The following is a 16,317-nucleotide window of genomic DNA, read 5'->3' on the forward strand; positions in this document are numbered from 1 at the left end:
CTTACAGCTGCAATTATTCTTCTTTTCTTTTTTCCAGTGTTTTTTACACTTTCGAATTATTGATGTCAGCAAGTGATCGAAGTAGATTGCAGAGGCAGGCAGAAATCTCCTTCTATGAGTCTGATCTGATCTGCGCTTTACATTTTATTTGGCTGAAATTAATCTAATAAGATTTTTATAAGAATTTTACTTCATGAGAGAAAAAGTGAATCTAGAGTACAATTGAAACCTATTTGCCGGTCGATGGGACTTGACATTTGTCTAATTGGGTAGAAAGTCCATGTACAAATCAACACTTAGAAATTATATTTTTTGGTACAGCTTTTAATAGATCTGTATTACTTCTATTTTACCATACAAATACAACCAACTTCTTAAGAAAGCAGCATAACTTCGTTAGGTGGTAGTACTTAATCTCAAGCATTACATTATGAATTTGTACTCCCAACAGTTTTTCCTGACAACCTACGATTGTCTTGTGCTTCATCTAGTAATATTCTTAGACGCTGTAATAATCCTTTGTATTTACTAGCTTTAGCTTTGAATTCTTTTCTACTTCTACTTATCGGATGGCTGTTCTTCCTTATAACTTTTAGCCGTTTTAAGAGCATATGCAAATTGATAAAAATTAAAAAGAAAAATACAGCAATTACCCAAAAGGGCCCTACTTTAGAAAGGAAGAGCATGTGAAACTGGTACAATTATTATTATTATTATTTAGAAAGGATTAATTTTACTTGGTAGTCCTAGTCGACTCACAAGAAAAATGGAATCTGACTTGTTCACCTCTTGATGACATGTTTTTAGGAACTGTTCGAGGAAAAATTCTAACCTTACTGGAGGCTTTCGCAAGGAAAATCGTTTTCTTGGTTCTCTCAAGCCGAAGCTATGGGTAAAAGGTGCTACTTCGCATAAAGCTTCAAAAGGATTTGAGGGCTTCAGATGATAAGGAATGTAAGGGATTGAGATGGTGATGGTGAGCGACGGCCGATTTTGAAGAGAAAGAAAGGGAAGAGAAGAGAAAGTCGTCGTTTTCTTGTGGTGGTGATGGTGTGTGTGTGTGCGGAGAAATGATGGCAAAAGGACAGAGCAGTGATCCCAAGGAAAGAAAGGTGTTGTTTCGTTCCTGGTGTTTGGATGAGTCAGCATGCTGACTCACAATTTTATTTTAATTGTCTTCTACTTCTAAAATTTTAATGCCACGTAAGCAAAAACTAGTTATTTCTAAAATTTTTCTTCTTAATACTAACAGTTTAGAACTAAAAATAAATCCGTATCATCATGTTTTAATTGAGAAGTTGAAACAATGAGAGTTCTTTTTTTTTCTTTGAAAACATCATCGAATTCAGTATTTAATCCAAAGTTAGACTTTAATTTTATATATATATTTAATAAAATATCTTATTAGTCCTTTTATTTTATTATAGATATGTTTGGGGAGATAAAAGAAATAATTGATTAGTCTTTCTATTCTATTATAGACATTTTTTTATAAAAAAATAAGAAATATTCATAGTAACTATTCAAGCCGACGAGATTAGTAATATTATCCACGAACGTATTGAGTAATGTAATAAAAAAATAAAAATTATAAATACGGATATCCTACTTTAAGTAGGCGATAATATTGTTCATATTTATGGTTTTGATGAAGTAATAGCAGGAAAAATTTTATATATATATATATATATATATAAAATATCAATTTAATTTTGACTCATTTCAATTTTTGACCATTCGCTTTTTCTGAATTAATGGTCGGACGGTTCTCAAAATTCTAATTGTTTTAACTTATCATGAAACCTTAATATAAAAAAAAAAACAACACAGTTTTTAATATGAAATATATGTCCAGATTTAGTATGTATAAAGAAATTATATCTTTAATATTTAAATATCATGACGATGAGTATATTTTTAGATTAATATTTTTTACTTGACTTATTGTGTTAATATATTAATTAGTTTTATAATATTTATAATTTCAATAGATAATATGTTAAATAATATATTATTCTTTTATTAAATAATAATTGAATTTTAAATATTTATTAATATTTATTTAGATAAATATAATCTATATATGGACCGTCAGCATCCATTTTTCATATTTAAATATTGAGAGAATTACGAAAAATCTTGTGATAAAAGTTACTATTTTCTAGAGTGTCGGGAGACAAAAGACGGGCGAATCCGATAAAATAATATAATTAAAGATTTACTCCTTTATGAATATGCATGTTATTGATTTATTGCGTTTTGGAATCTAATAATTAGAATATTAAGATTTTGAATTTGAATAATTGCATGCATATAATTATATTATTAGATTTCTATTTTCATTATGATTTTGTAATCAATTAGTTTATTAGGATTATATGATTAAGCTGCAATTTTTGTTTACTGTTTTTCCAATTTTTAAAGTTTTGTATTAGCTTTTAGGGTTTCTAGTTCGATTAATTGATATTTATTATTTTTATTTTATTTCTTTCATGTTCTAATTGATTTTATTTTTTGTGCATGTTAAAATCGGCTCTAGGACGTGAGGAATATACTGAAAGTTAAAGAAATCAGTTTGGATGACCCATAGCCGATCGGCTTTATACCATTTTACCTTATTTTTTGTGTTTTTTGAGTTTTGTTATGTATTTTTATTGATTTTGTGTACTATAGTTAGGTTTTATAGCTTTTCTTTGCAATTTTAGTTGTAAGCGGGATTATAATAACTAGATTTATCTTTCTATTCTTTATTTTTATTTATTTTATGGTTAATGCATAATAAATAATTATAATATGATTGCTTAATTAAAAATGAACACGTAGACTTTAGGCTAAAGTTGGATTCAAAATAAAATTATAGTCGATTAAGCTAATTAAACTTAATTGGGCTTAAATTCTAAAATTGAAGTAGACTTAATGAGCCTTACCATGCTATTTTATTTAGGATTGGTTCAATTAGAAATTAGTTCACACAAAACGAGTTTTATTATAATAAGTAGTCCATTAGGCCTAAAGGTCGAAAATCAAAACATAACTTGTAAGTAGGCTGGACTGAATGAGATATTTATATAATTATTTAATAAGTTAGTTGAACAACTCTAATGTCGGCTGAGCTTGAATAAAATGTGCTAGACCTAAGTAAATTATATGTATTATTTGGTATGCATGTGTATAAACTGTTGCATTTATAAAAAATAATTTATTAAACAATAAAATTAAAGACTAATATACATAAATAAGGAAGTTGATTTTTGGATCCATCTCTAGATTTGTGGCGTAACCTTCCTTATGGAATATAAGAAACCGCCACTCATTAATAAAAATGTTCTAGTGATTACTTAGGTAGCAACTCTCGTCTCCGCGTTAGCGTTAGTGACTAGTTAGCATATTTCCAATTAGGTTAAAAATTTATAGTGCCATAGTCACTAAAGACTTTGAGTATGCGTTTGGAACTGCCGTCTACATTGACCAATTAGTTTAATAAAATTTTATTATTTTTATCATATATTATCAATTAAACCTTTTATTAAATAGTTGTTATATACATTTACTAAATTACTCAAGAATAAAAGTAAATTATAGTCTGACATAAATTTTTTTTTTCTCTAAAAATTGAGAGAGCAAGACCTAAAAATGGTAGGTTATTCTCTTTGTTCAATTTTAATAAATCAATTTTTTAATAAGTCATTTTGAATTTGTATAAAAATTAATAAATTTATTATTTTACTATTTTCAACTAATTTCTTATTAAAATACTTAAAATTTTAATCAATTGCACAATAATCCAAATATTAATAATTTCATACATTTATTTATAATTTTAAAAATTTTAAAAATAAACATTTACATTGAAATTTTAAAAAGTTTGTTTAATTTTAGAATGAAAGTAAAATTAATTATAAATATTAAAATTTTTATTAAGTAATGGAACTGTCTTAAATATTTAAATATTATATTAATAAAAATATTTCTATCAAAACTAGTCGAGAACAGTATAAAATTTTAACAAAAATATCCTTAGGGGCAGACCTGTAAATTCAGCTCTGTTGTGATTTCCGATGCAATGTTGTTTCTTTATCCAACAACTTGATAGCATACTGTTAAGGTTTCAATCTACCTTCCTATAAAACCGTATGATTATCATAAAATTGGGTTCCTCTTAAATCCAGCGGCTGCTAATAGCTAAATATATACTCTTCACCAACACCTAAAAATTATCGCCCTTTACCCAAAAACTGAATAGAGACAAAAAAATTTGGCTGTACTTCCATCAGCAATTTATCAGTTACTACAATAAAACTCTGCAACCGCGCCACGTCACCGAATCTGCACCTACCATCCTACGTGGCAATTATTTTCATGCCAGCGTGTGATTTCTCCTTTCGAGAAATCAACTTCATCTTCTCCTCCTTCTTTTATATATAAACATTACTCTGTTTTTACAGAGTCATTCAGAGATCTCTCCGTTCTCTCTCTCTAGACATGAAAATATCTTCTGAATCGCCGGGAAATGACGTATTTTCGCGGAGTTTTTCAGAGTTCCTCACCGAATTTGACGTGGAAGCCGAGTTTTCCATCAAAGAAGAGATGATAGAAGAGGTAATGCAAGAGTTATACAAAGAGATCACATCTCCAGCGGTGTCAACATGCAGAGACGAGGCGGCCGAGCAGACTGGTTCGCCGTCTTCTGGTTCAGCATCACTATCTTCAATATCTATGTCGTTATCAGCTCCGTCTGTTGCGGGGAGCGGGAAGAGTAGCGAGAGCTGCGGTGCGTCAGTGTCGGGCTCAGCATCGTCGGTGATGGCCGGGGTAGAGTTCGCCGGAGGAGTGTTCGGGAACAGAGGCAGAGAGAGCGTAGAGTTGAGCGATGAAGTGGCGTTGCTGGAGGAGGTGGAAGGGCTGTTTGAGGAAAGGAATATGACGGACGGCTGTGATGGAGTTGAGTTTGGTGATGAGTGGCTGGAAAAAGTAATGGGATGGTCCCCGCTGCAGGTTGAAGGGTGGACTTGAATTGAAGTTGAATGATGATGTGTATGATATTGTGGGGTCTAACTCCCAATAGAAGCTTCCGTAGAAATGATAGTTAAAAAAGAAAAAGAAAAATTGTAAGTTTAGTATAAAGGTAGGATCTTAATTTTTAAATTTTCAATAACTAGAATGTAGGCGTAAGGTAACGGTGATTTATAGTGAGAAAGAGAGAGCAAGCTTTAATGGCTGTGGGTTTTGTACTGTAATGCTATTTGCTAGTTTCAGCATATTATCTTCCTGGACTCCATCAACAGATCAATCGCAGAATTCTCCTTTTTCCTTCACATTATTGAGTTACCAAATACACATTCAAGTTTCTCTTACTATCAATCTGCCTAAACGGAGAATCCATTCAGAATTCCACAGGATATCCTTGACATCGAGTTGGAAAATATCAATTGGAACTTCATACTTCAAATTTCTCTCATTCAGCATGTCAAGCACGTGTCTTTTCATCCACAATATTAAGGCTAAATGCAAAATCATATCACATGCGCACGGTTATGACCTAATAAAAAACACTTAAAATACTAGTTTTCGTTTTATTTAAAAACACCTTTTATTCTAGTCAACCAATCGCGTGATAATATCAAAAGTATATAGAAAAGAAAATGATGATTTTCTTTAAATCGTTCAATAATTTCCTTTTTCGTCCTTCTCTCTTTTCTTTATTCATTTGCAGAGATCCAACAATTCCAACTCCCTTTTAAAATCTTCTTCATTTCTCTACCTCTCAGTTATTCTCAAAACCAAAGGCTCATTCCTCATTCAAGCAATAATTATTATTTTTCAAATAAAACCTGTCAGATGCCTTTGTGCCAGCCCGCCTCTTTGCTATCCTTATGCGCATGCTTGTTTAATTATTTTCTTATTTTCAGCATGTCAAGAACCCGTCGATGCATTCATAATTAATTACATTCATCTATATATATAGTTTACATAATTTACATGGAAAAATATGACTCTATTATTCTGTATATGATATTTAATTGTGCTCCTTAGTAAAATATAAATTATGTCACTGGTCATGTTAATGAGGACCGATGTATGAAATGCAAAGACTTAATGATGTGAAAAAAGGGGGTCATGCAAAATACATCCACACCATGCTTAATTATAATGGCAAATGAGTGCCTTCCAACTTCCAACTAAGATTATTACATATTTCATTATACATACATATATATATATATATATATATATATATATATATATATATATATATATATATATATTTGTTCCTTTCGAGATTTTGTGTCTTGCTGCTGTACTAGACAACTGCCACCTTAACCATTAGCTTTTGTTGAAGCATTTGGTCATTCGTCATTAAAAGCTCACAACTCATAACCAAAATATTATGGTTGTACTCATAGTTGTCACTTGCAAAAACTATCAGAATCATGAAGTGCAAGTCATTAATTTCGAATGCTAGTATAAGGAAATGTGGATGCCATATATGCACTTATTGCCACCTCTCTTCTTCTTTTTTTCTTTCTTTTAATGGAAGATGTGACAAGAACTCTGTAACTTTATGCATACAACGTATATATAATAAACTTAAATTATTAATTGTGTTATGTTGTACAGAATCTCGATAATGACACCGTTTTTACTCCATAATTATATTATGTTGTACAAAATCGACAATGACACCGTTTTCACTCCAAATATAACGAGGACCACTATAACTTTACCTAAGATATACATATTGAGAGGGTTGACATTGTTGTGACCGTCGTTTATATTCTAGTCAGCATTTTAATCCCTATAAGATTAACAAAAGATAGATGATAAAATATAGAGTTTTTTTTAGTATTATTAAATTATTCAAATATTGTTGTAATTTATTAAATTAAAAAGAAAATCAACTTATGAAATTAGTTTTTTTCTTTTTGATTTTTTTTTTTAAATTCTATAAAAAATGATATGTCCAGTCTTGAAAGAAAACTAAATTAATAAGGAATGAAATAACGGTGGAATCACAAACAATTGACACTAAATGAATAAATTATCAACTATTAAATTAATAGTATTAATAAATTTGTATGTAAATTGTTAATGATTTAAATCTTAGCGTATTAACGTGTTTAAAAGAAAATTATAAGCTCCATATAAAAAGATTAATAATGATATCATTTTTTATGTATATACATTTAGAGTTAATCTAGAACGTGTCGGACAATATCCTTAATAGTGACAAAATACTATTTCAAGAGTTTGAATATGCAATTGCATATCTAAAATTTGAACTAGAAACCTTAATTAAATTAAAAAAGACTTTTACCATCTCATCTATCATCTCTTGAATTATCATTTTTTATATTTTTCCTAAAATATTTTATACGGTTAGATAAACTGTTTTCCATATTAAACTTCTATATTTTAATACATTTAACTATTCACTATTTTTACTCATTTTAAACCTATTAGCCTTTTTAAAAAGTCTTAAAAATTATAATAAAATAAGATATTAATATTAAGAATTTGAGAAAACAAAATTGAAGGGCGCCTAAGGAATTTAGTCATGCAGTCATCCAGAATTCAACAAGTACTCCATTGTGATATTTTCTTAGAGCTTTAAAATCCTTCAACTGCTTGTGGTAATTTATTTATTTGCATCTTAATTAATGTGTTTGTCATCTGTTATCTCCCTTGTATAATAATTGATGATCATAAATTCTTTTGCTTTCCAACATTTTCAGGAATGTACTCTTAAGTTCATGGAGTCCCAATTCCTTAGCGCATTGAGAAAAAAAACAGAAAGGACAACTTTCAATAATCCAATGGATTATATTTAAAAAAAGAAAACGCAATAATTTTTACTAGAATTTCGTAATTAATTATAGATTATTACCAATCCAAACTGAATGGAAATAAAAAATGTCTAACCGGAAAAAGAGTTATTGATAAGAACATCGCAGGAAGTCTCGCTTTCTGTTTGGGTTATAATTCTTTACCCGGGAGTTGCAGCTGGTTACTAAAGAGAAAAAGGAAAGAAGACGTGACTGTTCAACCCACTGTAAGTATGGTACGAAAGAAGGAGAATATAGCAACCAACTGTTGCAACCTTCATGTTTATGTTTGTTGCTGTCAGTGGAGATTTGGTCCACTCTATATTATTTCAACAGTCGACTGTCTGCTGTTGTGAGCATAGTCAACTTTCATTGTCTTGTGACTTATGGGATTTAGGATTCGTTCCCTCTGTAAGAGCGAGAAAGTCTGTCTGTGTCTGTGTTCAGAAGATGACTCCGGAATCAACTAGTGATGAGGACTTAGTCGGAACGGCGACCAGAGATTATTAAAATCTTTTATTTGGGATTTCATTTCATTGACAATAAAGTCAATCATCAAATTCTGCAACACATTAATTAAAGATACAAAGGAATATATATTCTACACTTCTTATTCTGTTTATTCCTCTAATTTATGAAGAGTCGAGAATGTTCTATGCTGACTGTCATTTTTGTTTCTTTCTCTTTCTATAAAAACAATAATGTCTTGTTTCGATTCTCTTCGAGATCCAAAAAGCCCAGTTGCATGTATTAAGTGGTAACCCAATATGGTTTAGCAGGCCCATCTGAAAAGTTGTATGGGCCCGTAAATTGATCGAACAATTCTGCATCTAATAAACTTTAATTAATTCTTAATACCTAACTTTATATATATATATATATATATATATAAAAGATTAGGAGGAGGAGAGAAGTGATGGTGGCAGGGAGGAGTAGGACAAAGAGTGGGATGCAGTCCAGAAGGAACATGGAGACATAATTGAAAATAGTTAGAACAACACAAACATTACGTTTCATGTTATTTTGTGGAAGCGTCTCTATCATCATAGTCATCTTAAATAAAGCTTCATGCTCAATCTTGCATTTTATTTATTCAGGGAGTGACTCGCGTGCCTCATACGTAGCATCTCTCTTCATCTTATATATTTTGAACATCAAATCCAAATCCATACGGTCAACCATTCTTATCCATGTGATAGAGAATCGCATAAAAACGTTTGCATTTGGGTGGTTCCAAATTAAGGACTCTTCTCCTTCACTAATGCTTCAGCTTTAGGTATCTTCTTTCTTTCTTTTTAGCTGCAAATCCAAATTTCGATATCAAAATCTTAATTAAATTAGAAAAGACCATTTTAGATTGATGTGTCTAAATTAGTACTCGCAGGTGTACAAATCGAATAATAATACGAATAAGTCCACAACAAGATTGATCTTACAAGGAATTATAGAGCATATATTATAAATATCAACTATCATACAAAATACTAAAAATAGATCTAAACACTCTAAGCCAATATTTTGAGAATGATCTTAAGGTTTATAAAAGAAATTAAATAACTAGAAAGTAAATATGCAACTAGAATGATTAATATAAACTATATGATAAAATAATATTTAGTCTAGCTTATACTTAGTAATTCTCTTATTTTCATTAAGTCCAAATCTAATAAATGAGACGATTACGTGCCTTTTCCCTAAGTCATTCAAACTAATGATGCAACCTAAGTTTTTTATACTAACATAGATTAAAATAAAGATGATGTTTCTAATACTTTTAACCTAAGGATTTTCATAATAAATATTACTACTAAATTGATATGATGGTCAACTAACAATAATAGATGAAATTAATACATATATGAAAGTAGAGAAATCATTCATTAAAGTTATAATATAAAAGGTTCATACATAAGCAAAAAGTCAAACTAAACACTTATGGAACTTAGCCTGACATACTTAATCCAATAATCATTGTAATTAAATAGAAAGACATAAGATATAAAAAATAGAAAATTAAAACTTTCTCAAAATCCAGAGGTCCTTAAAGGAATGAAGAAAATTGATCATTTCTCTCCATGTTTTTAAAAAACTTCTTTGATTCTTGAAAGAATAATGCAACAAGACTAACTAGATGTAAAAGATGATGAACTGTAAAAATTTATGCAGAGAGAATAATATAAGCCTTTCTCGAAGAGAGAATAGTAGTCAAAGACTACCTTTGTTTAATTAACATCTACTTCTTATAGAGATTTCTTTTTTAGAGTCATTCTCTCAGCACATAACTACTATAAATAAAATAAATAACTTAAATGATAATTATTTATTAATTATATCATAACTAATTAATTTTTCTTTTTTGGGCCTTGATAAATTTTGGCTAGGCCCGCGCTATTGGTAGCCCACGTGTCTTATTTCAAAGCCTTTTACAGCCGTACTCCATTTAAAGCCCATTAATACGTTTTTGGCTCAAATTCTTCTCTTTGTGATTATTTCTTGAATTTAGATAAGAAAACTAAAGTGAGGTAAAAACATATATTTTTACCATATTATATATAGAAATATATCATTAAATCTCTAAAATATCCTTAAATATCTATATATAATTAGGACCAATCGTAGACTTAATTACAATTGATCGAGAACATAATATTTTGAAAAAATAAATATAAAATCTTCTAAGATCAATGAGAATTTTGTATTTATTAGAATGTAATAATTTTGGCATGAATAAAATAAATCTTGCGTTGCAATACATACCATCCTAATATTTATTGTATTTGAATTAATTTAAAATTTATTCTATCTTATAATATGAAAAGTATAGTCTTTTGGACTATTTAAAGAATAAAAGAAATAAAAATTAACTCAAAGTCTAATACAAACTAAAGCAACAATTTGATTTATTAAATCCATTTAAAAACTTCTCTCAAAGAGGAGCACACGTTTTAAATTTTATAGTTATCAGTTAATAATCAGTTGCTCAAATAAAGTGAAATGTATATTTAAATATTTATATTTTTGATACATTTTTAACACCTTAATTTAACAAAATTCCTATATATATATATATATGTTTGCCAATAGAAAACGAAAGATAAAAGGAAAAACAAAACCCTATCACTCCTACATTTCTGATTAATAATATGAACAGCATGCAGAACCAATCTAAACATAAACTTTCCATCACAAGCCAATAGGATCCAAAGCACTGGAGCCCATATGATAGATCAAGTTACTATAAAGTGGTAGAAACCAGACAAGAACAACTTGTAATCTTGTCAGGCGCCAAGAGACTGTAACAAATTTACTTTGTATCATACAGATTAAGTAATCATTGTTTCTTGATCATGTGAGCTACCTTTCCAGCTCGAGTCTTGAACAAAGTAAGCCTAGCTAAAAGAAAAACATCCATTCAAGAAAAGGGCTTCAGTTCTCTTATCTCGCAGTTCATTTTGGTATCTCTGAAGCCAAATTAGGTCATTCTATTCTATGCGTGGCTATTGGTAGACCTTCTGTTCTATCTTGATATTTGAGCTTTAATTTTCTGAGAAACCAAAATGACACAGCAGAGAAGCGGTAAAAGGCTGGTAAGTCATTTCTTTCTTTAACAGAAAGTGGTAAAAGAAATTTTAAAAAGATTAGATCAAGAAAGAGGTTAATGGAGAATGAAAATGTTACTGTGTGGGGACTAAAACAGAGGCTGGTGTCACTATCTTCGCCGGTCTGAACAAAAGCATTTGATGCTTTTTGGCAAGGGCTAAGAAAAAGAAATATATTCTCCCATGCACAAATCCTTACCCTACCCATCATCGATCTCTTCATATCTGCACAAACCTCTAAATTGCCTCTCCTTCTATCCTTCCAATTTTCATTTATTGATGATAGAAATTGTACAGTGCTATACTAGACAAACAAGTCATGATGATATATATACATATATGCGGCAATCAATCCTTGAATCGATCATCTTTTCTTTTAAATTTCTTTCACATATGTATGTTTTTCTTTATTATTAATCTCACATGTTATTTAGATCAATAAACATACAACTGGAGTTTAAATATAGTTCTAGAAATGATTTTAACACAACTGATGAATTTTAATAATAAATTTCAATCTTTCAAGTGTAACACTATATATTAATACTTTATTAGTTTGCAATGCGGGTATATATGCATGTTGATCTTATGAAATGCAAAAATAAAAAGTTCATCAAATATTTCAAATACTAGCTAGCATTAATGGGTTTTTGAAGTATATCATCCTGCAGACAAATAAGGCATGTGATATGTAGGGTATATCAACCTTAAATGCTGAGTTGGGGCAACTTACGTTATGCTAGGGATCTAATTGATATTTGTATATGGAGTTTTTAACTGGGTACAATATAGAACCGATACTGCAGATAGGGTTTTGTCATAATGGGTCGAGTAGTAGCATTCTACACCTCCTTTATCTCTGTCTTCTTTTTAACTTGTCTGTTTTGGGTGACATGAAGTCACGTGAATGGCTTCCAGGCCTCTTCTTCTTCTTCTTCTTCTTCAACTTACAAGACCCTTAACACTATTAATTAGGTCCCTTTTAGCCCTTGTTATTCATTATACACCGTTTCTTTTGTTATCTATACATACATATATATATATATATATATATATATATTGTCCATCTTTTACTAGACATAACAGGCAGTCTCTCTTTTTCTCTCTCTCCATGACTCCAATCTATGATCTGAACCAACCGTCCTCTTCTTTTACACTAGTGGAGCGAAAAGATGATCAACAACTGCAACTCTTCCTGTCACCTCATCATCATGCTGCTGCTTCTTTCTCAGGTCCTACTTTCTTCAACACACCCCATCAAGACCATACAGGATCAAGCAAACCTATTGGGGACTCATCACATCAGCATGATCACAAGGCAAGAACGTACATGTGAATTTCATTTGTTTTGATTTTACATTTTTGTTGTTACATTAATCTGTCGCTCTTTAGTGCATGATCATGCTATATATGGTGTATCTTTGGTAGTACTGTTTAATTGCATTTAACTTCAGAAACATCTTCAGTCTTTTAATTTATGAACCCTTTTCTTCTTTCACTAATTTAATCTGTGCTCATAGTCTCTAGAACTCTAATTCTCGACCTTATCATCATAATTTTGCTGGGCTAATATGTATATGTCTCTGTGCATACACAAAAGATAATCATATTATGATCTGCTTAAGTAACCTTTCAGTGAATTTGTTTTTGTCTTAATCATAGGTTGATAAGTACATAGCACCCATCAGATCGAGCGATCACAGACCCCTTTCTTCATCTTCATCGTTGCAAGCAGCCGTAAATTGTAATATCGGGATCCACAAATTGCCGCCATTTAAAAGAGAGGATGAAGATTATCAGAAAGGAAGTGGCGATGAATCATCCAAATGGATGCCCTCAAAGATGAGAATAATGCAAAAAATGATGAACTCTAATTGCTTTGAGTTCAATGATAAGCCAGTGAAATTTACAGTCAAGTTTCAAGATCACCAACAATATCAAGCTACTAACAATGAGATAAACTCATCCTGCAGCAACGGCAACAACAATATTAGAGTCTGCTCCGACTGCAACACCACCACTACCCCTCTTTGGAGGAGTGGCCCTCGTGGCCCTAAGGTGATCCTCTTGTTGGAAAAGTCTTTTAACTCTTTTCTTTTCTTTTTTTTCCTTTTACATATATCAGAAGGGAAAGTCTGTTAACTGTTCGTTCTACTCATTCTTCGAAGTATTTCGTTGAACTTAATTTATTACTCATAATACTGTAATTAAGTCTTGCTTAGTCTAGAATTTCTATTTCTAAACTCTGCATAATTTGGTATTTGATGCAGTCCCTTTGCAATGCTTGTGGGATCCGACAAAGGAAGGCCAGACGTGCAATGGCGGCTGCAGCAGCAATTGCAATGGAGACATCATCTACAAAGGCGGCTAAGGTTAAGGAAAAAAAGTCGCGCACAGGCCATGCATCACAATGCAAGAAACTGTGCAAGCCTCCTGATCATCCACCACCTCCTTATAATCAGGGCCAAAAGCCAAAAGTTAGCTTCAAGAATCTGGCGCTAAGTTTAAGCAACAATTCTGCTCTTCAACGAGTGTTTCCAGAGGATGTTGAAGAAGCAGCAACGCTGCTTATGGAATTATCATGTGGTTTTATTCACGGTTGATTTTTCCTTTTCTTTTTTTGTTCAGATATATAAAATAATTTGCTCTAGTCAGTTTCTTTAGTTAATTATAGGACGACTCAATTAGGTATTACTTGCCATTTTAATCTGTTTTCTTGATTGCAAGTGAGAGATTTTTAATTTCTTCAATGTTGCAATCAAAATTATGGGATTGCTTTCGTTTAAGCTTCACTTGAAATAATGGAAATAATAATAATGGTATTTTGTGATAATTGCTGATCCAATCTTTGTGTAATAACATTAATTGAAATTAATTAAGCATAAGCACACATCTTTATTAGAGATTTATATTTGTATATTATAAATAAATCTCCCTAACAAAATATGTGAATGGTGCCAAGAAAAGTATTCTTGATATATAGATTCTATCTTTTGTGTGATGCAAATAAAAGTGCCATGAGACAGTACAATTATGTGATCCAGGTTGAGATTATTGTACCACTGCTAAGTGCAGACACCACAGATTTAAAATGATAGAAGCCTCAGCACCAGAAAAATCTCAATAGTGCTGTTCATAGGGAAAATAAATGTCTGGTTAATTTGTTTGTTTTATAGAAACTTTCTCAAAAAATGAAAAATGCAACCCTACATATAAATTCTTGGATCTGTAATCATTGTTTTAAACTTACATTTATTCGTAAATGTTAACGAATTAATTTCACCAATCAGCATTTTGGTATAATTGCTAATAATATAATTATGGAATAACACATATCAAGGGATCATTTTAATTAGTTTTGTAAATATTTAATATTAATAAATTAATTAGTATAGTGAGTTATTACACAAATAATGTTGTATGATCAAATGTTAAATATCTATCATATAGAAACAAAATAGATTGAAATACTGATTATATATAATTTACAGTAATGGTAATAATGAGAAATATAAATATTATTAATAATCTCTTTCTTCTTCTTCATCTTACCTTTCCTTTCCTATTTTCCCTTCAAACCAAACTTGCATTCCCAAGTCAAATTCCGCCGTTTGATCTTGCACTCTCAAATTGTTTGTCTTTTTTACTCATATTGTCAGAATTTCGTCAAAGAAATCAAGAAAAATAGCAAAATCTTTGTTGAATCTTTTTGTTGATTTTTCTAATCTCTCTCTCTCTCTCTCTATATATATATATATATATATATGTAAATTTTATGGTTTTTTTGTTTTAAAATAAAGTAACCATATTTTATTTTAATATGGTAACAAGATAATGATAACTTACATAATTTTTTTTACGATAATTTAGTTTTTCCTTTGTTTGAGGAGAAAATTGACCTATAATTTTCAATACACTAAAAACAGAAAAATATTATTAAAAATAGAAAAGGATGCACATAACAAACATGTAATCCAAGAAAATTTACCTTTTATATCCTTTAAATTTAGAAGAAATCAAGGCATGAGGAGAGCGATAAAACTAGTGAATTTAAATAATAAATTACATTGACATAAGGAGGAGTATATTTACTAATGGTATCATCTGAAACCCACAACTTTGCATATTAGAAAAAACATTTATTTCTTTCATTATTTAAAAAAAAAAGTTATTATATATATATATATTACATAAATATTTTTTCTCTCATTTAAGTCAAATTATTTAAACATGTTTTTATTTTAGAAATAAAGTATATAAAGTATATTGTGGTTTCGATATTTTGTAATCTTCAACATGTAATTTTATTTTCAAACAAAAATAGACATGTAGTTTTAAATCGTGACAAGAAAATATATCTCACTATTAAAATTTTTTAATTTGCAAATGCTTAACCATATTTATTTAAATCAACTATCATTATTATATTTTTCGTGGTTGATAATATGAGTTTAGAGTTGAACGACTCAAAACATTATTATTTAACTGTTAAATCGATATTACTAAATCAATGGCTTATTAAATCACAATTTAATGGTTAAATATAGAAATAATGAACTTTTAAACTCTAAATCTATATTATTAAACACATACAGTATGATAATGACAGTCAATTGGTATAAATGTAATTATATTATTATAAATTAAAATATTTTAACAGTGAAATATATTTTTTTATCACGATATATAATTATATATATTTTTTATTTTAAATAATATTATAATCAAAATAATAAAATTATAAAATACTTTTATATATTTATCTCTTTATTTTAATACCATCAACACCAACAGCCGAACTTTGCCTCAAAAAAATGGATATCCGTTGCGTGAATACTCTAAGTCAGAAATCTCTCCTTCTCTAAACTTTTCTTTTCTACCACCGCCAAATATTA

General features: G+C 29.8%; 1 protein-coding gene across 1 annotated transcript; it reads left to right on the forward strand.

Moving 5' to 3' along the window:
• Positions 1-12,227: 12,227 nt before the first annotated feature.
• On the forward strand, positions 12,228-14,255 carry LOC8277524 (putative GATA transcription factor 22). Its single transcript, XM_002516399.4, has 3 exons — positions 12,228-12,740; positions 13,085-13,480; positions 13,693-14,255. Exons 1-3 carry the CDS (start codon positions 12,330-12,332, stop codon positions 14,023-14,025), a joined length of 1,140 nt encoding a protein of 379 aa, XP_002516445.3. The 5' UTR covers positions 12,228-12,329; the 3' UTR covers positions 14,026-14,255.
• The last annotated feature ends 2,062 nt before the right edge of the window (positions 14,256-16,317 follow it).

The sequence above is a fragment of the Ricinus communis genome, chromosome 3 (genome assembly GCF_019578655.1).
Source record: "Ricinus communis isolate WT05 ecotype wild-type chromosome 3, ASM1957865v1, whole genome shotgun sequence".
NCBI lineage: Eukaryota > Viridiplantae > Streptophyta > Magnoliopsida > Malpighiales > Euphorbiaceae > Ricinus > Ricinus communis.

Excerpts from the sequence above, each read along its gene's own strand:
- LOC8277524 (XM_002516399.4), top strand. The coding sequence starts at position 12,330 with ATGGCTTCCAGGCCTCTTCTTCTTCTTCTTCTTCTTCAACTTACAAGA. Across the intron at positions 12,741-13,084 it reads CACATCAGCATGATCACAAG|GTTGATAAGTACATAGCACC; the intron begins GCAAGAACGTAC and ends TCTTAATCATAG. Across the intron at positions 13,481-13,692 it reads GTGGCCCTCGTGGCCCTAAG|TCCCTTTGCAATGCTTGTGG; the intron begins GTGATCCTCTTG and ends TATTTGATGCAG.